At 42.6% G+C, this 23,177-nt stretch overlaps 3 protein-coding genes across 9 annotated transcripts in view; all 3 read right to left on the bottom strand.

Annotated features, from left to right (window-relative positions):
- The window catches only part of ndrg3a (ndrg family member 3a), a 37,017-nt gene extending 31,897 nt beyond the window's left edge, over positions 1 to 5,120 (bottom strand). For both annotated transcript variants that reach the window (XM_046384661.1, XM_046384662.1), the window contains exon 1: positions 4,961 to 5,120. The gene's annotated coding sequence lies outside the window, so the exon portion shown is untranslated. The remainder of the gene's footprint in view (positions 1 to 4,960) is intronic.
- An 898-nt stretch (positions 5,121 to 6,018) lies between these two features.
- phf20a (PHD finger protein 20, a) lies at positions 6,019 to 17,275 on the bottom strand. 4 transcript variants are annotated; one of them, XM_046384647.1, is made up of 17 exons: positions 16,468 to 17,026; positions 14,965 to 15,071; positions 13,572 to 13,743; positions 13,184 to 13,268; positions 12,803 to 12,879; positions 12,096 to 12,693; positions 11,886 to 11,936; positions 11,515 to 11,784; positions 10,833 to 11,027; positions 10,576 to 10,671; positions 9,807 to 9,962; positions 9,261 to 9,442; positions 9,056 to 9,155; positions 8,439 to 8,634; positions 7,826 to 8,270; positions 7,363 to 7,543; positions 6,019 to 7,258 (listed from the first exon to the last, which is right to left on the bottom strand). In XM_046384647.1, exons 1-17 carry the CDS (start codon positions 16,642 to 16,644, stop codon positions 7,116 to 7,118), a joined length of 3,231 nt encoding a protein of 1,076 aa, XP_046240603.1. In that variant the 5' UTR covers positions 16,645 to 17,026; the 3' UTR covers positions 6,019 to 7,115. The 4 variants fall into 4 exon arrangements, with proteins under 4 accessions (XP_046240603.1, XP_046240605.1, XP_046240606.1 ...); XM_046384649.1 differs by lacking the exon at positions 16,468 to 17,026 and adding an exon at positions 16,028 to 16,276; XM_046384650.1 differs by lacking the exons at positions 14,965 to 15,071; positions 16,468 to 17,026 and adding an exon at positions 17,103 to 17,275.
- Positions 17,276 to 18,313: 1,038 nt separating this feature from the next.
- Positions 18,314 to 23,177, bottom strand: part of arhgap46a (Rho GTPase activating protein 46a) — a 30,688-nt gene continuing 25,824 nt past the window's right edge. For all 3 annotated transcript variants that reach the window (XM_046384646.1, XM_046384644.1, XM_046384645.1), the window contains 5 exons: positions 22,163 to 22,236; positions 21,711 to 21,910; positions 20,943 to 21,034; positions 20,691 to 20,860; positions 18,314 to 20,351 (listed from right to left, as the gene is read on the bottom strand). In XM_046384646.1, coding sequence (XP_046240602.1) covers positions 20,157 to 20,351; positions 20,691 to 20,860; positions 20,943 to 21,034; positions 21,711 to 21,910; positions 22,163 to 22,236 — 731 coding nt within the window. In that variant the 3' untranslated portion in view covers positions 18,314 to 20,156. The remainder of the gene's footprint in view (positions 20,352 to 20,690; positions 20,861 to 20,942; positions 21,035 to 21,710; positions 21,911 to 22,162; positions 22,237 to 23,177) is intronic.

Genomic DNA, 23,177 nt, shown 5'->3' with positions numbered 1-23,177 from the left:
ATAAAGATATCAGAAATAAGGCAAAATGGGAAATTTTATTGCCTTTGAGGTAAATGAGGGAAAACCTACATCATGAGAAACTGTAATCTCATGAGACACTGTCACATCATTTAGCCCAACAACAGCACTACTGGGCCTTCATTAAAGGTCCTAAGAGGTGTGAACAGCAGCAATATATAATATATTCATTCTATGCCCATCACACACACACAAATAATGCTCTTCACTTGACTCCACACACCACCCTGCCAGACACAGCCACAGATGATCCTTTCAAACTATGATTAATAGAGTAATAAGAGAATGGCAGGACGGATAGCTGTAGCTACATGATACACATCATCAATAAATCAATACATACTAGCATAGACAAGTCTCACACAAAGGAAAGCACGGAGGGAGAATGAGGTAAGGGAGGGGGGCAAGGGGCAAATGAGTCTTGATAAATCTGCTGTGATAGGTCAGAGAGGTGTGAGCCCATCTCAATGAGTCCCTCCTGGCTGATCTCCTCCTGATATCTGGCTATAAATAAGAGCAAATGGCTCGGCCTGTCGGTCTTGCACTCAGTGCTGCTAACAGAGTACCTGCTCCTACTCCGATACGCTAGGGTAGCTGCTGCTCAGTCTGTGGGGATTTCCTCTGCCATGCTTACTTGAGCAGACAGCACAGAGAAAGACAAAGTGCGAGAGGGATGCTATATGTACATGTGTGTGTGTGTGTGTCTCTGTCCTGGGTCACATCTGGCCGATGTGAGCAGTCAAAGTTTCCAGAAAAGCAGAGTCCTGCTGGAGGCTCAGCAGGATCTGTAGCCCACGGTCAGACCGGCCAAAGGGCAGCTGTGGAGGCAACAGCGAGACCATCTGCGTATCCCAGCCATTAGCTCAAACCCACACACATTTTATCTCTCACACACCAACAGAATCACTTCAATGAGCTGGGTGGAAACATTAGAACCCACCTCCATAAAACATTAACACAGGCTGCACAGAGACATGAGAACCCTTGTACCCAGAGATAGTAAAGACTTCTATCTTTGAGTATATCAGAAGTCTTTACCAGGCCTTTGAATCTGACTCTCAGCCTGTTTTTGTGTATGAATCAGTGCTAAGAGCCCTGTTTCCTCACAGGAACATTGTCTCTGCTAATAGAGTTATCTGTGTGGTCAGCTTGGCTGTCACAATGACTGATTACTGACAACTCAATCCCCCCCACGGAAACACAGAGGTGGCTCCTCTGGAGCCATCCCCTGCGTGCTCGCCATGCAGGCTGGCGGTGTCCTTGGCAACAACCACCACCCCCTGGATCTTCAGCTCAGCTGGTGGCGCCGCTGAAATTGAGTGACCTTTTTCACCATCATTTCCATAGTCATTCTCTTCTCATCACGACGACCACAGCAACGTGGAAAGCTTAACCACTCAGAGCAGCTCCAGCTCTCACGATGCTGTTTGCCCTTAATGTTCAATGCAGCAATATGGCATCAAATTTGTCATAAAAAGGCAAAGACATTTATTTCTCTTCCTCAGATAGACAGCACATATACATGGAACATGTGAAGATACCCACACACACACACACACACATACTGACCAGGGACCCAATCTCTGAAAATCACATTTTCTTTACATATCACCTCTGCCTGAGCTGAAGTGCTTCTAGCAGGAACACAGCCTGGGGGGAGAATCTTGAAACCACCAGGGCACTCCATCTGCCAAGCATTTAACTTTCCTAGGTGTTCCCTCGACCATTAAAGAAAGCCGAGTATGAGATGATTCATGTGCGCAGCTTACATGTTTGAGGTTAAGACAGCCTAGTGTGTGGTCTACGTGTGCCCAATTACGACAAACTGGAATTCATATCAGTGGAGCATCCTCTTTCACTGCTTCCCATCTCTGTCGCACGCACATATTCGTAAACGCAACGAGAACACAAAGAGATTCTTTCGAGTGGGAACGGCTTCCCTTACTTAAAGGAATAAAAAAGACAAAATCAAATGATAACCCTCAGAGGAACTAAAAGAAAAGAGGCAGCTGAGGGCTGACGCAATGTGTGCAGTAAATACACGAGCCGGTGTACGAGGGGAAATTACTGAAATATACTGTCCTAGTCGAACGGCGACACTGAAGGACAGTGTGGGTCATCCAAAAGTCCAGCTTGGCTTTTATCCAACACTTAGAATCAACAAGCTTACCACCTGTGGTCTGTCTCTCCTCAACACCACCTGCTGAAACTGCTGATGCTGATATGAACTGAGGACAGACAGAGGCTTCTTTCCAGCAGGGAAAAACAGTGTGGACACTGACGCAGCCTCACACTACCCTGTTTGCAACTGTCTCTGGTGTTTTGTCATTCATTTTGTTTGCTATGAGTTTATTTATCCTCAAGTCCACAACTGCAGAAAGTAATGGAGTGGGGATGAATGGGACAGCTGTCTGAATGAGCTGCTAAAATATCTGTGGTTGAGGGATATTCACAAAGTTAACCTGGAATAGGAGTGTGTCTGTATCAGCTACTTTTGGTCTGAAAGCTTGAAGCTGCTGTGCAGAGCTTGTGTTGTAACTCTAGGCCTGGTACAGCTCAAGTTACAGATGCAGTTCGGTTACAAAAACACAGCAGCAGCAGAACTCCAGGAAGTTCATACTGAGAAACAGACACTCAGTATGGCGTGAGCATCATCCTGGTGAATATGAGGTTTCCAGAGACACTTCGCTTGGGTACAGATGACTGAAAGGCAATGGCAAAACATTACAAGGGAGTGCTGTTGACAACTGAGGGATTGTAATTCCAACTGTGCCAAGAAGTCCCCGTAAATGTCCATGTCTGGCACAGGTTATGTTTTGCCCTGCAGGGCTGGCAAACCAACAGACACAGCAATGCTGAGGTGAGAGTGAACACAAGGCAGACTGGCTGTCAGCACAGAGGCTTAATTACTGTCTCCAACTCTCCAGTGCACACACTGGATTCCCTGACATTTATCCCTGCAAGAAATCCTCTACTACACAAGAGCATTTCTCACTTTTTATGTACTCCGTAATCCCTGTAATAAATTATGCGCAAGTTGTAATCCATGTAGAAAGGAACCTTAATAGTGTAATTTCTTGATGCTGACATACTGAAATGACTTTATGTCGTTCACTTGCAGTATTAGCGCTGTACAATTACAGTACTGCCGTCCATGTTTTCACTCCGAATGCTCAGCTCGATTGGTTTTAATTTCTCTGAGCACCTGTGGACGGTAGAGTCCCGCCACAGTAAAGAGAAAAAGAAAATAACTGACAGCTTTAAAACAAAGTGTTGCAATAAAGTGCATAAATGATACAAAATTTCCACACAGGGAGGCTAATAATCAGAGCCTAGAAAGAGCAGGTGGACACATTTCCTGGAGATCCTGAGTACAATGCATGGCTTAATAAACAACTCTTGACACTCCCATTAGTTAGGCAGTAGGTTTTCTTTGTAATAATCAACCAGGGGCAAATGACTCCAACGATATGGCAATAAACCTCAAACTGCCCTCAATATCTACTCTTTCTCCTGCTTTCAAACCAAACAACTCATTTGATGATGAGATTACAGAAAGAAGCTTTCTGTGGTTATCTTTTGGCCTTTCCAGTCTCAACAACAGTCTTTACGAACAGTGTTGTGAGTGACAACAAACGCCTGGTTGTTGTTTGTTGTATAAGCACCATTCAAGCCTGAATGACCATGTGACACGGTTGAGGGCGCTGTGGGTAGCAGAACATCTTAATTTGCCCCACCACCACGCCACTAAAACATCGCAAAATTTACCTGCAGCACTTAATACAAAGATTAAAATGACCTTATACTTCATGTAATCTCCTATATATATAATTACTTTCATGTCCCCATTGTTTCTGGTATTTTACCAGGAAAGTGGAGTACACAGTGTCCTCTTAAAGAGATGACAATGAGTATTTTTAGAGTGGGGAAACACCTGATGCCCACTCTCTCACATTTCCCACCTGGATGACCTTCGCTGGGCCATCAGTGACATTGTCATCCATCACGTGGTGTCTGAATAGTGGCGTAACACCTGCAACTACATCAGTGTGACTTGATTTGATTAATTATGACGGATCTGCCAAGTCTAGACTCCGACAGTCTTTGGAAAAATGTCCAGAAAAAATAAAAGAGTATTATCTACAGTGACAGAATGGGGGAAGGTGAGCCACACATTCAAACACAGCACCGGGGCTTTTCAGCTAGCGTGAAAGGGTTCCTGTTCAAACTATAGACAAAACTAAATACGAACTCAAATTGTGTTAATACCAATCTAATAAAAAAAGAACAACTTGTATTTTTATATATGCAACAATGAGTTCATAACCTAAACCTGGTATCACTGGCATGTAAAGGTTAATTTACATTCTTACAGGGTTTTAAGATGCGAAATTCGTATGCTATCACTGCTTGAAATTCATCAAACTGAAGGCTATATGGCTAACATTTGTTTTTTTTACTTGTTTTAGCTCGGCAATTTTACGATGTAAGGCGTCGTTACAGGCCTCGTTTTATCAGAAACAGCTACAATTTCAGCTAATATTCAGCAGGTGCATAACGTCACAGAAAACAAACTACTACCGACACGCAAACCCACCGACAAAATGAAGAAGATACGGTGAGTGGAAACAGCCGTTATGTCGCATTACTGTTGACACAGAGCAGCGATGAACTCATTTCAATTGAGCTGCAGTTGGTTTTTTGTTCGTTTTGAGCTCAACGAAGTACCACCGTCGGTTTCCCTCTGTGTTTTAATTAGTACAACAATGATGTTTTTCCTCACGGCTGCTACCATTCCTCAAACAAACGAGGCGATGTACTGACGGTAACGTGGGCAGGTTGGGAAATTCGGTGGGCTGAGATAATCTCCTGTGGCGTCGGGAACATCTGTAAACGGTGTATGGGAAATGCTACCGGGAAAAACGCCGGACAGAAGACTTACCTAGTCGGTAAAATCAGCGTCCAGTAGGTTCCAGTCAATTCCTCTCAGTTGGGATGTTGAATATCAACGCTAACGTGTATTTATACAGCACGCAGCTCCTTCCTGCCGCTTCCTCTGTCTCAACTAGTATTTCGATGTGACTCTGGGCGGAACTACACGCTGCGTCGCAGACACCGCGGAGGAGCCAATGGGAGGAGGCGGTGCACACCACAGATAGGAGGAGGCGTAGGAGGTCTCACTCTGCCAAAATAATGAAGACAAGACTCTGCTCCAAAGGCTCGGGGAAACAAACGAACAAAAAAGGTTCGTGCGGACAAGTCATGCTGATCACCGTATGACCCAGCGCTGCTTTAGTCTTGGGGTGAAAAAATAGATGGAGAGTAAGATAGGAGTAAAGGACCACTTTTTATGTGAGCGAGGTGAGATAATTGCATTTGTTTAGTTTTCTCATATCATAAAAGGCATTTCTGTCGTTTTGACACTGCCTATCTTTGATAATAGTGTAATCGAGAGATGAGCATCTTCCCACTACACAAGTGTTATTCGTGTGCAGTATGATACAGGTTGCCCTGCTCTGTCACCACATGATTCTGGCTCAAATTGTGGAGATTAAACGATTAGAATTCCCATCAAGTTTCTATTTTCAATCTGGTTATGTAACCATCGGCTGTGCAATAAAAAAAAATTACATCAAAGTACGCACGCAATCATATTTTTCCCCATAGAAAAGCAACTCTCCTCCAGCCTGCAGCTGCACAGTGCAGCGATCAGGTCGTGAGTAACTCCACTGTAAAACTGAACATTGAATGCCTTGCTCGATAGCCCCTCAGTGGGGAAAGCATTTAGTTCATGTCAAGCCCCTAACTTAAAACTGTTTATGTAAGAGCAGAAAAAAAAACATGTTACAAACTAAACGATAAGAACTGTGAAAGGCACAACCTTTGAGTTCACTAGTAGTTTTACCAGCAGCTGGATAAATAGGATGAGGATGAGTCTTTTTAAACACATAAAAAACATGTCAGAGACACAGTGAGAAAACAGTCAAGATTGTGTCCATGGTGATTAATAACAATGAGTTTATTTATGTACCAGCAAATCTGTTTGCATTGTTTTTGACATTTCCCTGCTTCTAAGCCAGACACGTACAGAACAGTAGCATACAATATCTGAATTTGGAGAATGTTCAATACAGAAGAGCATATTTTTGAATAACATATTTACAAACCAAAATACTGCAAATAAACAGATGAAACAGAACAAAGAAAAAAAAATAAATTTACATGTCGACTAAGTAGTATTTGTCACTGACAAAGCACAAAATGCTAAGTTAAGAAAAGAGTGCTACAGCAACAACACAAAAAAGTAAACTGAAGTAAGGGATACAGCAGTTGACAAACACATGAAGAATAGAACTAGTATAATGAATGAGAGGACTGACAGGGAAGAAGCATTAGACGAAACATAAATCACACTTGCTGTCGTGTCTAAAAGTGAAAATATGATGCCTTTGATTCCAGACAAAAATAACTTCACAGTGTAGAATAAAACAAACCCTTGAGTACGTCAAAAACTGATTTGACGAGAACGCTTGTACATAGAGTTTTAATGCAGTATGTCAGGACACATAACCAAAACTGAACTTTGAGAAAAACTCAGAAAATGGTGACCATTTGAAAACATGTTCCAAAAAAAAAAACAATGTGTAAGTTCAGGAACTCAACTGCAATTTTGGATATAAAGCTTCTGCATTTAAAGCACTGTGTACTGAGAGAGACAGGGCAACCTTACGCAGTAGCTCAGACAAAAGGCATTCATAAGGTTTAGAGTTGCATGGGAACCATAGCAGTTTAATCTGGTCCGAAGGATTTTCCCCTGCACGTACGAGGTTACTTTATGTGATAGATCCTGATTTAAGATGCTGACTTTCCATAAATGTCCATTAAAATATTCATGTGAGACACTGACTGGCTGTAGCATAGGATTCCTCCACACAGAACCTTTTGAAAAAGGAAAACAGCAGCAGATTTCAGATCAGAGAGAAAGTGCCGAACGAACCAAGTCTTGCACTTGCAGTAATATTGTTAGTGAGCTTCCTGTGCCGCACTTTTCCTGCATGCTGTGTGGGGACTGAGGCCACTGCTGTTCTCTGGCGCCCTCACGTGGAGCTGTACAGGGCGATCTGCTGCACCTTGTCCAGCTGTGTCAGCAGGCGTTTCATGCGGTGTTTGAGCTGAGGCAGACGGGCCAGGGGTTCAGGAGGCTCCAACTCCCCGGTGTAGTCCAGCCAGCTCTCCAGCACTGAGGATGACAAGCAGAAGAAGAACCAGAGGTCAACACATGGTTACAGGTGAAGGACTGGAGACTGAGTCAGTAACTTGGGTCACGGCCACCACAGGTCTTACCATCCAGTTCCCTCTCGATGAAGTCCATCCTGTGCGAGACCTCATCCTGCACTGCATCTATGTGATCCAACAGATTGATCTGCCTCTGCTGATGCTGTCTGCTGTTGTCTGCAGCCTGTTCAGGATCTCTTCCCTCCTCTTCCTTCGTCTCAGCCTGGAACCAAGAGCCACCCATCGAAGCCTAGAGACATTCAGATCAAATCATCAAACACAGGTTTTGTTTTGTTTTTCTTTTTATTACAGCCGAGGTTAGACCTGATTCTATAAACGCTTTGTGTCAAACTGATGCACAGACGAGACAAACATCCAAAAGGCACAGTTAACATTATGAATGGTGCTCAACCAATGACTGAGCTAAATCTCTGAATCATTTGAGCAACTCATAAGGAACATTAGAGTAAAAACTGAATAAAAATAGGCTGCCTGTTCGTTGCAGGAGAATCGTTGCAGTATCTTGCCTTACCTTGTTAGTGGTGCCTGTTGATTTGGGCTTGTCGGTCTCCAACAGGCTTCCGTAGCGCTGCTCCCGTTCCAACAGTTCCTCTGTGCTTCTCATGCTGTCCTCCAGCTCTGAACCCTGCCGAGTCTCCACCACCAGCCTTTGCTCCACCGCCGGGTAATATGCCCGTGGTTTCTGGTAGCAATGTTCACTGGTAATGTATGAGTCCTGGAAGGATGGGAAGGGGGAGGAAGAGCAGGACGAAGAGGGGGTGGCAGCAGCTGTGGCAGCCCGGCTCAGCTTCTCCAGCGCGTTGGACATTAAAATCTCACCTCGGCTCATGTCCTCATCAGGAGTCACGGGAGATGGAGCTGCATCGCTGCCACGACATGAGTCAGAGATGGTTCGTGACCTCTCCAAATGCTTCCAGGGCTGCCGCCACAGCTGCAAGTCGGGGTGGGTGTTGCTCCTGCTCAATAAGAGACAGAAAATGAAATTAAAACACAGCTGTGTGGGTGTAATTGAAATCAAGCTAGACAACAACTATTTCTGTCATGATGCACATTTAAAATTTGACTTTAGTTCAAAATTAAGGAGAAAACACCCTTGTCTCTTCCAGCAGTTCCTTTGTACTCACTGTAGGACGCTCATCTTGAGCTGCAGTCCGTTCAGGATCTCTACCAGGTGGTGTACATCTCCCAGCAGCTGGTGGGTGGTGGTAATCTTCTTAGCATTTTGGTGAGAGTAGTTCTCTTCCAGGAAGGACAGGCCATACATGTGGCCATTGCTCAACCACTCACGATCATACCAGTAACGCAGACTCTGCCTCTGACCTAGGAGTCATCAATGAATTGCACATTTTTTAAATCATCATGGTTAAAAATTCTTGTACTGCATTGTACAGCCTTATACCAGGACCCAGTTTACTGTGTCCTGTGACCAACATTCTCTTTCAGGAGGAAACTGGTAAATCATCCTTTTTAAAGAAAATATTATTGCTGTAAAATAAAATTGGTAAAAAAAAAAAAGATAATATGCACTATGCACTATATAATAGCTACTTAAAAAGGTTTTTTCATAAAAATCATCACTGTCCACTGTTAATTGTACAATGTTCTTTGCCTTTTTGTCCACTAGATGGCAGATAATACTTTGTCAAACAAAAAAGGAATCATTCAGCTTTTCCAGCAAAGCTCTCTTGTTAAGCTTATCTGGTAGAAAAGCTGAATGTTTTGAGGTTAGTTTTTCCTTCACCTGGTGGGTCTCTGCAAATGTAGCAGGTGTATCTGTCTGGGACATTGTCTTCCAGCAGACCCATGCAGGTGCCATGTTGCCAGCACAAACAATCTTCACACTGAGGAAAGGACAAGTATACTTTATATTAGTGGAGGCCAAAAAAAACTTTTCAATGCCTTAAAAAGAGATGACCTCTGGTGGTGGCAAAACCCAACCAGCTCACCTGAATCATGAAGTCATTCTCTTCCTCCACCTCACAGATACATCGCACGATCTCTTGGTCATTTGTGTCCACAGCACCCGAGTCCACGCTCAGCGGAGGCGTAGCCAAGTCCAAATCCACCCCAAAGTCATCGTCGCTCCACCCGCAGCTGTCGGTGGACCAGTCACTGATGCTATCCTCATCTATGACAGACAAACAACGCTATTGACTTTTCACGGGAATTAAACAATTACCAGGATTTAAATTCTCATAAAATAATGAATTAATGAATACATGTTGATTACAAAATAAAGCAAGCATAGCAGCAAAGAACAGCTCAGGATTCAATCAACCATTCATTAAAAAAACCAGCAAATTTAATTCTGCAGGTCAGGATGTGTTATGAGCAACAACATTTGGACACGGATACCAGGTGTGATGCAGATCAAACTAAAAACAGAATGATGAATTGAATCCAGAGGAAAGAGCAGAATGGAGGGGAGAGGAAGCCATGTACAGTCACACACACTCTAACTAATACACACACACTGTCACAAAGATACCCACCATCCACATGTATCTGTTCTGAGTAGCTGTATCCAGGCCTGCAGGGGTAGGCCTCAGGCTTGTGATTGTGTGAGGGGGGGGTTTTGAGTGGCAAATTCAATTTGGACTGAAGACCCAATACTGAGATGTCAATATTCTCCTCACTACCTGTGTAGTCTGTTAATACAGGGAAGGGGGGGAAGCAGACGTAGAACAAAATGTCAACTTTGAAAATGCTAAACATAGGCCCACCAGGAGGTGACAAGCTGTGGCACAACACACATGGATAAATAATAGACTAAAGAACAGTCAGGGAAAAATCAATTTGATAAAATCCATATTGGCCTGTGTTTCAGTTCTTTTAATCGTATGAAATAACAAACGTGGAAGGCAACCTATACATCTGTGTGCATGCCAAACATACTGTACATACATGTGAATGCCAACTAGTAACAGAACACAGTGCAGGATTTGTGGTTGGATTAGTCAATATCAGTGCCCAATAAAATCTGGCATGATGATGATGTATTAAAAAAAAAACAAACAAAAAGAAAAACCAAAAAAAACCAAAACCAAAACAGTTGGAACTTTTTGACTGGCATAATGGAGGGACAGAGGCCTGCAACAGATGTGACACTTCTCCCACACACAAAGGCTCAGCTGCCACACCAAGAGGAGTGAATGGAGTACTTAATGCTCTGCAGGCTAGCCATTTCCACAATGTCACAGTGAATGCACATGCAAAGCAGCAGATATGTCAGGAAGCCCAACGCCAGGGAACCCTTCTTACCAGACTTGGCCTTCTTTTTCTTCTTCTTTTTCTTTAGTTTAATGCGGAGGAAGTCCTTCTGCTTTGGTTTCTCCTTCAATTTGTCTTTTAGCGACCCTGGGGACCATCAATTGCAAATAGTTAAGCATCGCCTGTGCACAGCTAACACAGCACGTAACTATAAGCTTAATTGTACGGTACAAGGGGGAACTAACAGTGAACAGGTAAAACTACGGTGTAACACAACAGGCAGCAACACGTTACTGCATGATACAGACCAATGTCAAAGCAACTCTTGTCTGAGTCCTTGTCCTGCTGCTGGCATCCATTCCTGTCCAGCTGGTTCTCCTTGCTTTTCTCCCTCAGCAGTGCCCTCTGCTGATGGCCTTGGGTGTTGACTACAGGTGGGGCTGATGTGCGCCTACCTGCAGTCTTCACCTCACCACGAGGAGCTGCAGCAGCTCCTCCAGAATCTGGGAACAATCGGAAGAAAGGGGCAAATGTGAGCCCAAAGCCCTGATATTCAAGTAAGCCTGGGAGTGCAATACTTAAAATGCAGCTTTGTTTTAACCCTATTCCCCCCAGCGACCAGTAAAGTATTCAGGTGACTAATGTCCGATGATTCACCATGTCTGATTGTGCTGTGGTATAACATGTATTTGGTTTAATGACCATAGAAATAGCAGCTTTATTAATCTCGTATTATGCCTTACTTTAGTATATCATAATTTATTGGGTATGGAATCAATCTCTAGATGCTCCAGTTCAACATAAGACCAAATTTTTCTTCAGGTGTTGCTTCGTGTTTTTAAGCAACAGCAAAGGCCTAAATGTGAGCTGCAATGGACTGGGTAAGCCATGTTTTGAGTCTTGGCAGTTGCCTTTTACAAAAAAAAAATGAGAAGGCAATAGTCTAAAACTAAAAGAAGAAAATCAAATGAAAACTTCAGAGGAACTCACGCATAGAGGCAGAAATGGTTCGTCTTCTCTTTGGGCCATCCAAACTGGTGGCAGTAATCTGTTTCTCCGAGGCCCTGGTCTGGACATTCCTGGTGGGGCTGCGCTCCCCCTCCAGAGGCTGTTCCTCTCCGTGATAATATTTCATGTGGTAGTGCAGCAGTTTGGCCTTACGGAATGACTTTGTGCAGCCGGGAGCACTGCACTTAAATGGGTTGTGGTCGAGGTTGATGGACAGGACGGGGGGAGGCTGGTTTTTGATAACTCGGTACACTAAAACAAAGAACGGCATGAGTGACGTTGTTTGCAGAGAAACGACATCAAAGAAATGCACTTGTGTATTTATTCATTGAATGCATTTGAGATGTACTCACGTGGTTCTCTGCTGAATCTGTTGGGGTTGTGGAAGCCCTGCTTCCTTACCGCTATTGAAAATAGAGAAAAGAAACATTCATTCATTTCTTCTCCAAAGTATAATATAAATATACACAGATGCTATGTATCACTTACAGTGCTCACCAACTCATTTTCACAATCCTACAGATCTGCTGACATTTCTGCAAATTCACTCCATTAACACTTACGTTTCACAGGCTGTGGAGGTGGCACATCAGCTGCAGGCTGAGAGCTTTCTGATTGGACGTTTGGCTTCTGCTCCACATCTCCATTGGATTCTGTGGTTGTCATAGTGACAGACACCTGCTCCATCTGTGCTGACGTCTGAGCAGGCAACTCTGCATATGGCTTAGGTGATTCTGTATATGGCTTTGTTCCACTCTCTTCTAACTGCACCTCTTCCTTTTTTACCTCTCCATTTATGTGGCATCTTTCCTTGTTATGCTCAGCATCTTCTTCCACCTTCACCCCATTTGTGAGGCTTGTTCCCTTTTCTTCATCTCTGGGCTTGCTCTGGTCTGCTTGCTCTGATACTTCCTCTTCCTGTTTGATACTGGGTACAGCATCCACTTCACCGTTTGTTTTCTTGTTTTTCTCAATAACCATTGTCTCTTCACGCTCTTCGTCCTCACTGTTGCTGTCCTCCTCCTGGTCAGAGGTGCTGCGTCTGGCTCGCTTGTTTTTTGGACCTCCGTTCTCCTGAGACCTCCTGTCTCTACGGTTTGGGGCCCTCCTAACCATGTTCCTTTCAGTGGACCGAGACTTCCCTCCACCAGGACCACCTCTCTGTATATGCAGGACAAAGAGGAAGTTTAGGGACATGAACAGAAAATGACGTACGAGACATTATTAAATGAAACATAAATAGTGAGACTGATGAATAAATGACATGTACCTCTTTAACAAAAGGCTTCACGTGTATTCCCTTCACTTTCTGGATAACACCATCATAGAACTTCACAGTGTAAGATGCTAAAGGGATAAGAAAGAACCGATGAAAACCATGTTTTATACAAACGCTGGCTGCAAGTACAGCAGCTGATTACAGACAAGTTTTGAAGCAGCTCCCATTTAGTTGCTCTTTTAGGTCTGTTGTGAGATATCCCAGTATTTAGAGTTTTGCTACTGTATGCCACGCAATAACACATTTTCCATTATCATGATCATCATTAACTTGAAATACCACAGATACAATCATTTAAACAATTTAACACAGTTCTTCTCAAAACATATGCAAATACAAAACGTTTTAACGCCTGAAGTTATTGATACCCACCATCTTTATTGACCGAAATGACCTTAGCGGGGTAGAAACGGCAGTCAGACCAGCTGGCAAGGACCTTGTCATTCACATGAAAGCCCTGGAGGTGCAGGACAAAGACATTTGATTTCAGACAGGTGGAGCTGAATGCTATCAAAACCATCATTGTTGGGACATCTTTAGTAAAGTGACACAGTGCTAGCAAATCACTCGCAAGTAAATGTAGCAGATACCCATGTATCACATGAAAACAAAAGCCTAGTATCATGTTTGAGGTAGAAAGATAATAGTGACACATAAAGAACCTCTATGTGTAGAAATACACTATGGAATAAATGATAGTAGAACACAAGATAACCCAGAAAGGGAGGATGAGCGAGCATGAACAATGTCCTTAACTTACAGGTACAGGAGAGTCGTCTTGCAGGCCCTGCCGCCTCAGCTGGACTCTTTCCACTGGTCTCAGGTAGGGGCTGGTCCAGTCAAACCACTCGTCGTAACGGTGGCTCCACTGGCGGTAATGGATAAGTACTTTTTCACCTTCGTAGTCAATCCTCTCTATGTTGGCAGCATACCTACATGAGAAAAGAAATCCAGCAATGCATGACTGGAGAGGGAGAGGTTTCACTTCCTGTATCTGTAATGTAACAATGAAGGTGGCAAATCTGAAAAAATTAACCAATCTTGAAATGTCAAATGTAGATAAACACAATGAATCATGTGACATTGCTTAACTTAAAAGTATGCAGTGCTGCGGGCAGAGTTGGGCATTAACGCATTGTTATATTGTGATTACTTTTATTGACTACAAATTTAGCACTACATTAAGGTTTCGACCTCCAGTAACACGCTGTTACCAAGATTTTAGGAGGTGAGCTGGTTTGTCCTTTAGCTGGGAGTTGAATAGGAGGACAAACATCAAGCCTACTCTGAGTGAAGTAATGTAATGAGTAACACAATTAACAACAGATGGTGTAGAGCAATTAGTACAGGAATCGTATTACTTTTCCAATGAGAAATAAGAGTAAAGCAGTAACAATGTAAACAGGTCTATTCAAAAAGGCTGCTCACGCTTCAGTGATTGTAACACCAATGTCACGTGTGGTTTCAGATCCCCTCCAGACACTAACACATATATATAAACAGTAAACAACTGTAAACAACTGGGAACAATAATGTGTTCAATATGTTTTTTTTTTAAACAAAAATAATAATGTACAATTTCTACATAAAAATCCCCAAAAGGCATCAACTCCTATCATAAAAAATTTGCAGAATCTATCAATATACAAATTTTGTTCATTTCTGAAGTTCTCTTGTTGGGCGAAAGGTATTTCCTGCTTCCCAATAAAGTCCATTTTCAGTATGCTACTAGTGCAGTTTCAAGTTTGTACAAGCACAACTTATGAACTAGACCAGAACTGACTACCCAACTACTTATAATGCCACAAATCCTGTTCATAGGCCCTCCTCAGTAAACAAAGAGTAAATATACACTTTCAGCACTAAATATGAAAACAGCCCTGTAGTATCAAACTCTGCACATCATCATCACAGTGAAACTCGAACCTCCAACTGCAGGAACAAGAAAAACATATTTTTGAGTGCATGGGGACTGGCAAACGAGCAATGATGCGATAAAACGTCTTAGTGGCTTTCTTCGATCTTTTGTTAATCTTTTAATGTTTGATAGACAAACAGCGCAGCAAGCTCAGGCCCGGAAAGGAGAAAATGATTATTTACGAGAGAGTGGACAGTTACAGGGATGGAGAGGAATGAATGAGGCCATGACTCACCAGTTTTTGAGGCTGTCTCTGGCCTCAAGCTGCGCTCCCACCTCAAATGTTATCCCTCTTCTGGTAGGGGGCGTCTTACTCATACTGCCCACATCAAGGCTCCCTTCCTGTACACACACACACACACACACACATTAACCAGTAAACACACACATCAAATCTACACCCTCATGACCTTATATACACTACTGACAAACACACATTGTGTCTAGCCGAGAACGTAACAATCAAGGACTTTGAAAACAATCTTGCAGTCAGCCTTGTCTCTCTCAGGTCACCACTAACAATTATTTTTACCATAAGGCCATGGCAAATCACAACTTTGAAACCGAGTAGCAATTTTGGCATTAGAAGGCAAGCACACCATTCAGACTCCTTTCCAGCAGAACAATAATGCACTCCAGGCTTGGAAAAACATATTTCTAGCATAAACACACACGAGCCACAGATTACACATATTGTGTTTAAGCACAGCAAAACGTAAACCAAAGGAAAACTGACTTATTACGGTGAGCCATGCCTCTCAAATGGTGGTGAAATGTGTAACCAATATCAGATGTTTACTAGTTGAGACAATAGCGATGTTTAACAACCTCACACAGGTTCGTATTCATGAGGACCTTAATCAAAATGAGCAATATTTAGTTTTAGTATTTTATCAAAAAAGGCACAGTGAGAAAAAGTATGAGAATGACTAAGATGATATGTTCATAAATTTCATTTCCTACCGTATTACTAGTATAGACGGGAGGCAGTTATGCAACCATGCACCAAGCTAATATCGAACCGATTTAAACAGGATCATTTTCTTAAATTGCTCCCTTTGCTACGCAGTCTCATCAAATATATGCCCGCAGTATACTGCTGCTCTCCAGCCCATTAGCTATAACGAAAGGCTCGATGATGGTGATGGATCATTTTTTTTGTTTCACCTGGAAAATTTCAAATCCCTCCCGATAACTGCACCTCTTGGTCGGGTATAAAAAATACAAAGGACTGATTGAGATATCTGTGCCCTTTATTAAAAGCTAAACGAATTATTTTATATTCCGAAATATCTTACTTTCGCCCGGGTTATAGCTGACTCGGTTCATCATCGCGGATGCAGTCTTGAGTTACTGGCTTTCAATGCAACCTACAAACCGGATATCTTCACACTACTCGGCCCACGTGTTTTCTGGTCAGCCGATCTCACGTATAGACACAATAGGAGACAATGGCAAATGCCCGTCAGATTATCCGTCTGTTGCACGCGAACGCCCAGCACGATTTTAAGAAACGGAGGAATTTCTATTCAGTAAATTACAAGATTTTAAAAGAAACAGGGTGTTTTTATGACCTGCAGACAGAGAGCCAGACAGGCGACAGCGACACGGGGCGCAAACCGAGAGCTGTTGATGCCACAGTCTTGAATCCGTAAACAAATTGAATGTCAATGTAAAGGTGATAGTACAGGGAGCGTATTTTTGCAACGATTAATTTCATCGTAGGTTGATATTTTACCGTAATGTTCGGATAAAACCGCACTCCACGGCTTTTTAATTTTTCAAGCAGACATTCAGCAATGAAAACACAACAAAAACAATCTTCAAGGTTATCATTTTGTTGACCACTTCTACTTCTATTGCCACTTTTATTGTCCGGTGTTTTATAACCAGTGGGCGTAGCGCGAAAGACCATCGATTACGTCAGCGCTGTGGGAAATTATGACTGGTTGAAAGAGTCTCCGGGGGCGGGATTCTTGCGTATGATTGGCTGCGCATCTATCAGTCACCGAGCTTCTCGGGGCCTCGCGTTAGGCCTAGTTTTTGTACTTTTCCTGCTCAGAGCGAACGGCGTGGAAATGTAAAGCATTAAACTTCCATAACTGACAATCCACGGAGACATTTAAAAGCACCCAGTGGAAAAAGCACACAGCGAACAAGAGACACGCCAGTACTTACGCAAACAGAACAGCAAAATGTACAACCGTTACATCTTATTACCTACTCCGTCACGTTTGTTTTGAACTCAAAAAGCCGACATGCAGCACCACGCCATCTATGCTGTTGATGCATCAAACAAACGGTTCTCATTCACGATGTTATCAAGGATTATGAACATTGCGGCGAAGAGCAGATACGACTTTGGTTTCTTACCTGTTGTCCAGTCACTCTTTATCCGACTGACTATAAAATATGCAGTGTAATTCTTAAGAAACACAGGTACCGCTGCCGCCTTCGTCCGTTCTAGATCACGCAGTTGAATTTCTCCCAGTTGCATTCACCACCGGCGCGGGCAGTGTGGCGCTACACTGCGCATGCGCTTGCAACGGCCCCTTGATTTCAAGGATGCCGTTGACATAAATTTATATAATGAAAAAAAGCTCAGCTCTTGTCTTGAAACTGCACTTCTATTAATACATATATCATACACACGTACACACACATTTGTGAGCTTACAATTTTAAAGGGACCTGAAAAACAAATCGAACTTTTAATACACGGAATAACACGGAGTAATATTTTCACCAATTAAAGAGGGGCCAACATTGCTGCTCTTATGTATGAATACATTTGGATCCTGCCATTGTTCACACCCACCTACACTGGGCTCCAACCACCGTTCATCCAACACAACTGCTGTTTGTTTACAGGAATGGGGCCAAGCCAAGCTCAGTGTAGTTGCTGGCCTCAGTATGGCTGCTTTGTTTTGTTTGTTGTAACCCATACCAAAAACCCTCGTTGTCCCTCCATTATCTCTATCTATGCTACTTAAGAGATTACATGTGTGTAAGATTTATCAGTACCGCTGATCTGATGAATTATTTGATGATTGATTGATTTTTATTTTAATGTAGGTCTGTAAATTACATTTTAAAACATTAGCATATAATAATAATACATCAGTTTAACCACTGATGAAACCCAAATTTGAGGTTGCAATACAAAATTTATTTAAATATAATTAAATTTCACCTAATAACAAATAAACTTAGACATAAACAAGGTTGTGAGGGAATATAGGAATCTATAAGAATACATTTAAGTATTTTAAACAAATTCAGCTGTGCCCTACACTCTGTTGAGCTCACTTTGCTACATCAATCTTTCTCAGTTTGAATAATTATTTTGACATCTAACTGAATGTACTGATATTCTAAAAACTATTCTTTACAAGAGACAAAGTAAATGTTCCCGATGTGTCACGACTTCCTGCTGGGGGTCTTCTGTTGCGTGTTGTAATCTGTCTTTCTCCTGTCACTTCCTGTTTCCTCTGCACAGTCCTTGAACAAAAAAACCAAAAAAAACAAACAAACAAACAAAAAAAGGAAAACGTGCCCCAAAAAATAAGCAGAAAGCATCTGATCAACAATTGAACAAACTTTTATTTATGGACAGCCATTCCATTTTATAAGTATGCAAACACACATATACACACATGGAAAGTGGTTTGAATCAGTCCTATGTTCAAAAGGCAAGCGGTTACAGCAGAGTAATTAACAGTTAATTACAAAAACACTTTTTATTGCTCTTTACAGCAACATTTGACTTCACCCTTAACCTGGATCATTAGGATACACTTAAGGAGAGTTATTATTATTTACAAGCAGAATTTATGTACATCAGCAAAGCCTCGGAGGGGGCACAAAAAGCTTAATCGACATTCTCATAGTGCTTGACAGTTGAACAATAGTCCATTCTCAGTACAGGGAATTGTGGTAGTTTGAACAAATTTTCAGTCTGTGAGGGAGGCCATGTACAGTTATCACAACTAACACCCGTTTTATCATAAAACCTGAGCCAAAAAAAAAAAAAACAACATACAGACCACAAACAACCAGCACAATTGTAAGATTTGTAGATAACAGAGGAAGCGAATTTTCAGCTGAATACCCAACCTCACACATCACTATGACATAAACTGCAATTACGACACTCTTGTATGGCTTCACTTGAGTGTTCAGAGTCGTGAAAATGAAGCACTTCCAAGTTTATTTTCTTAGAAAATTGCCACCATACATTAAAAAAAGAACTGCTTTCAATATGTGCTTCGAAATTACGGTTCTGTACTCTAAATTTTTGTGGTGGCGCCGCTTCTTGCGTCGTGTGAAATAAAATACGAGCAGACCGGTTATCAGTACAGCTACTCAAAACAGCACAGGCAAGCTTATTAATAAGACACCATTACAGTATTTTTTCTAAACTTTTCATATTTTCACTTTTTCTGTACATCATAAAAGAAGGCTGTGTCTTTTTGTTCACACTCTAACAATCACACTCGCACACACTTGAACGAAACCAGAGTAAAGAGAGAAAAAAAAACAACTTTTGACGTGCAAGTGAATCCCTCTGAAGTAAATACTGTAAGACTCTCACTTTACACAGTTCAGTTGTCCAATCAAAGTGTAGCACTATTCTGTCAGTTAGAAATGAAAGAGTAAATCTGTTTTTCACATGTGTCGGTTAGAAAATACAGTTATTGAAGTGTGCCACTTTAAAGCGGTCACGGTTGATTTTAGTATCAAAATAAAATAAAAAAAAAAACACAGTGAAACTTAAAGTGGTGTGTATTGTCATTTTCACACATGAAATCCAGACGACATCAGGTTCCTCTTTAGCACATGTAGCACACAACAAGTGACTGTCCATGTCAGACATGTTCTCACTTAATGGAAGTACTCGGTTTGGTTTAAGCCAAAGGTAACACCTGGGTAGAGTGTACAGGAGGAAGACTCATCCCTAATGTTGACCGATTTTGTATTGATATCAGTACTACATTGCATTTGGACATCTGTGTTATCAAGGAAAGAATGGAAAGCAATATACAGGCAAGCAGCTACGCTCCGTGCAACAGCATCAACATCATCAACATTCCCGTCTTCACCCTCAACTGGACATTACACAGACTTTGTACTAGGGAGCTGGCAGGGTAAAGTCAGGGTCATATCTGGCTCACCTGATTCAGGCATTTGCGTTCACACATGCTCGTCTGGGTACGTACGTGTGTGAATACAACTTCAGTAAGAAAGCAAGTGAGAACAAAGTCCAAGCTGTTTTCACATTCCTTGTGTTGCAAGAGGTGCAATATCTCACCAAGAGTTTCCAGTGTGGTCTGAACAGAAACAGTGTTTATGCATTACTGTAAATGTGTAACGGGAGATGCTGGAGGGCTGACAGGGAGCCCGAGGTGGGCTCTGTGGTTTACAGTGTCTACACCACCCCTTCGATGAAACTGGTGTCCAGGTGAACAATGAGCATTCTCAGGAAGGACATCTCCTTGCGAGTGTTCTCAAAGATGATTCGCGGATCATCGGATTGGCATCGAAGGCAGTTTGGGGCCATCACCATGGCCAGGTTGTTCACATCCATCTTGGTTATGGCCACGTTGGATGGCTGAGCGAATACCTAGATACCGAGATAATCATGATGTAAGGAGAGAGTGAACAGGCTAACCTTCAACCTGTAGCAGGTAATGTATTAGTTCCTGGTTAACCAATTGCTCAAATATATCAATATTCAAATTTAAATGGTTTTGATCACAAAGGTACAGTTTGTCGCTTTCAGTTTATATTTATTTTTTAACAATTGTGAGGCTTATTTTTACTATTTTTGTTGCCGTAATACAATTTTGAAAGTATTACTTGTGCAGATATTGTCATAATGGTGTTAGCGAAATAAGGAGCCTGGTTGGGGTAAATGGCTGTGTTTGAAGGGTTTCTAAATCTTTGTCAACATGTTGGTTACCTGCAGGAAGTGGATGAAGTAGCAGAGCACCAGCCTGTTGAGCTCAGGCAGAGACTGAACCACAGCGATGGCTGCCACTGGATCGTCACAGTTACTGACACACTGCTTGTAGAAATCCATTGGGATGAGAGGTTCCTCCAGCTCCCGATACCACAGCTTCATCAGAGAGGCTGAGGAAGTCAAACATACTCTTACTATTCATCTTCACAGTCAACAAACCAGTGGCTTTTGACCAAACAGGTCCTTCCTCACCTGGCACATTGGGGTCAGAGAGATTCTCTGGGATCCTCCATTGGTCTACTTGGAGCTTCAGTGCGTTCACCTCATCTATGTCTCCTGGCACTCTGAAAATAAAACACAACTCTTCAGTTACACTCAACTGCCACAAGAGGGACCTCTACCTCTGTCATTACAGGCTCCATGCCCTGTGGCAACCCATTACTCATGCACACCCAACTGGTTTCAAATGTGGCCTGGTGGCTGAAAGTACTGTGTTTTTTGTTTGCAGTACTTTGGGAAAAAAAAAGAATAAACATAACATAACCAAGCACCACACTGTTCAGAAAAGTCCCCTTGCAGTAGCGAAGCTCCACAGCGAGATCCGTGTATAGTACAATACATTTGAAGAAAGGGTACACTTATCTAAGCAAGTCAAGATGTTACAGAATTAAATTTGCTGGAGAAAACCCTACATAAACACACAGTTGTGAAGCTCCCACGTGCTTGTAAGCTGAAGCAGTAAGGTAAACACATATTATGAAGTATCAAATTAAACAGTGCTGGTCTCAGGAGCAAAGCATGGCTGTGTTTGTTCTGTTGTGTGTACTGTACACAGGGTGAGCCTACTATGAAACATGGGGATACATGAGACCACACACATTTGTTTATACACACTATACATACAATAAAGCACACACAAACACATTCAGTGGATAGGATCCCCTTCTAATTTCCTAGCCTCCACCTCTCTCACACTGCTCAAGTCAGGGCATGAAATCTACTGAGCCTGGTCTATCTTACCTGAAGATGCCCTCTGTCTGAGCTCCGCCCAGAGCCAGAACGTACTGGGAAAGCTGAACCTGCACCCAGGGAAGTTTCCTGTCAGGGAAGAGCTCGCTCTGTCTCTCCATCACCTCCTCCAAAGAGCTGCCAAACAGGGAGGGAGTGATGATGGCCCGCCTACTGTGGTCGATCTCCTCCAAGGTGGGCTTACGTAGACCCTGAAGGGGTGAGAGGCGAGGGAAGGCAGATTTACTACCTTAGTATGCCAGGGACTATGATACCAATTACAAATGTGTGTACAGCTGTGCTGCTATGACTAGGTCTGTGTTTACGTCTCTACTTGTGACTGTGTCAGCATGCTGTAATCATGTGTCTTGCTGTGACGAATCACAACTCTGACACCTGTTTCATCCTACTTTTGTGTGAAAGTAACATATATCTGATAACATATACATGTTCGTCTATCTTACCTTTTTGCCTCCGGTGATCGCCACCTTCTGCAGTTTCCGATGGCAGAACTTTGCATATGTGCTGATAGGCAGACCTGTAAGTTGAGAGAAAAGGCAAATTCAGCACTGACAAACAGGGGAAAAAAAAAGACAACATGCACACCCTTGTTCTGACCTCAAAGAACCTAAAAGCAAAACCCTTAAGCACCAGGCATTACTGAACACACATTTAAATTCTTTCCCACAAACAGGCCAAACTTTGCTTTTATTCCCACAGATGTCAAAGAGTATATGAGAAGCAGGCGGAGGTAACAGGAGAGACATGTTGATGGTGTGATTCTGGCATATGGGGATTAGAGCAGGCCCAGCAAAACTGTCAGGCTGAGAGAAGATTTACTGCTGTTGAACAAATGCTTTAGAGACAGGATCCGTCCTACTCATCTGATGCTCAGGTGATTCATCAGCATACGCAGACAAAAAAGGGCTCCGAAGAAAAACGAGAAACACAGGGTCTGGCTGTCTGCTGTATGTCCTAAGTAGCTATTGTAAGGTCCTGATCTATTTTGGCACTGAACTACATTAAGGGAACAATGTTGTTTTCTGAGTTGGGACATACTGGAAGAGACACAAGCTACAGAAGAAGCTGATCTGTGCCTATAAAGTTTGAGACTCTGTGCACCTCTACTTCTCAAACCAAAAAACCAACAGAAGACCTTGATTGTTGGATCATGGTGTGCACTCATGAAAATAAATCATCCCCCTCTTTCACTGCTGTGGTAACAAGGGTTCACAGCAAATACTGAACTCTCGCGGGGTCTATTCACATTCCCAGAATCTCCACTATATCTGCTATCTGAACCTTAGCCAGGTGGATAAACCACCTGATGGGATTTTTAAAAGCAACAAACACTTTGCAGCATGATGCCTACACTCCAAGCCCCCAGATTTATGGCGAACTGTTGACTCCCATACATGCTCACTAGTGATGCTAATCTGACCGAGTTTCACTATAATTATGCCTAATTAGAGAGATCAT

The sequence above is a fragment of the Scatophagus argus genome, chromosome 3 (assembly GCF_020382885.2).
Source record: "Scatophagus argus isolate fScaArg1 chromosome 3, fScaArg1.pri, whole genome shotgun sequence".
In the NCBI taxonomy this organism is placed as follows: Eukaryota; Metazoa; Chordata; class Actinopteri; family Scatophagidae; genus Scatophagus; species Scatophagus argus.
Note: the sequence above shows the minus strand (reverse complement) of the source record. Positions and strands in the feature narration are given on the sequence as shown.

Coding starts and splice junctions, on each gene's coding strand:
- phf20a (XM_046384647.1), bottom strand. CDS start 16,644: ATGGTCTTTCGCGCTACGCCCACTGGTTATAAAACACCGGACAATAAA. Junction 12,694..12,802: donor TGAAGCCTTTTGTTAAAGAG/GTACATGTCATT, acceptor CTGCATATACAG/AGAGGTGGTCCTGGTGGAGG. Junction 7,544..7,825: donor CAACAGGCACCACTAACAAG/GTAAGGCAAGAT, acceptor GAATGTCTCTAG/GCTTCGATGGGTGGCTCTTG.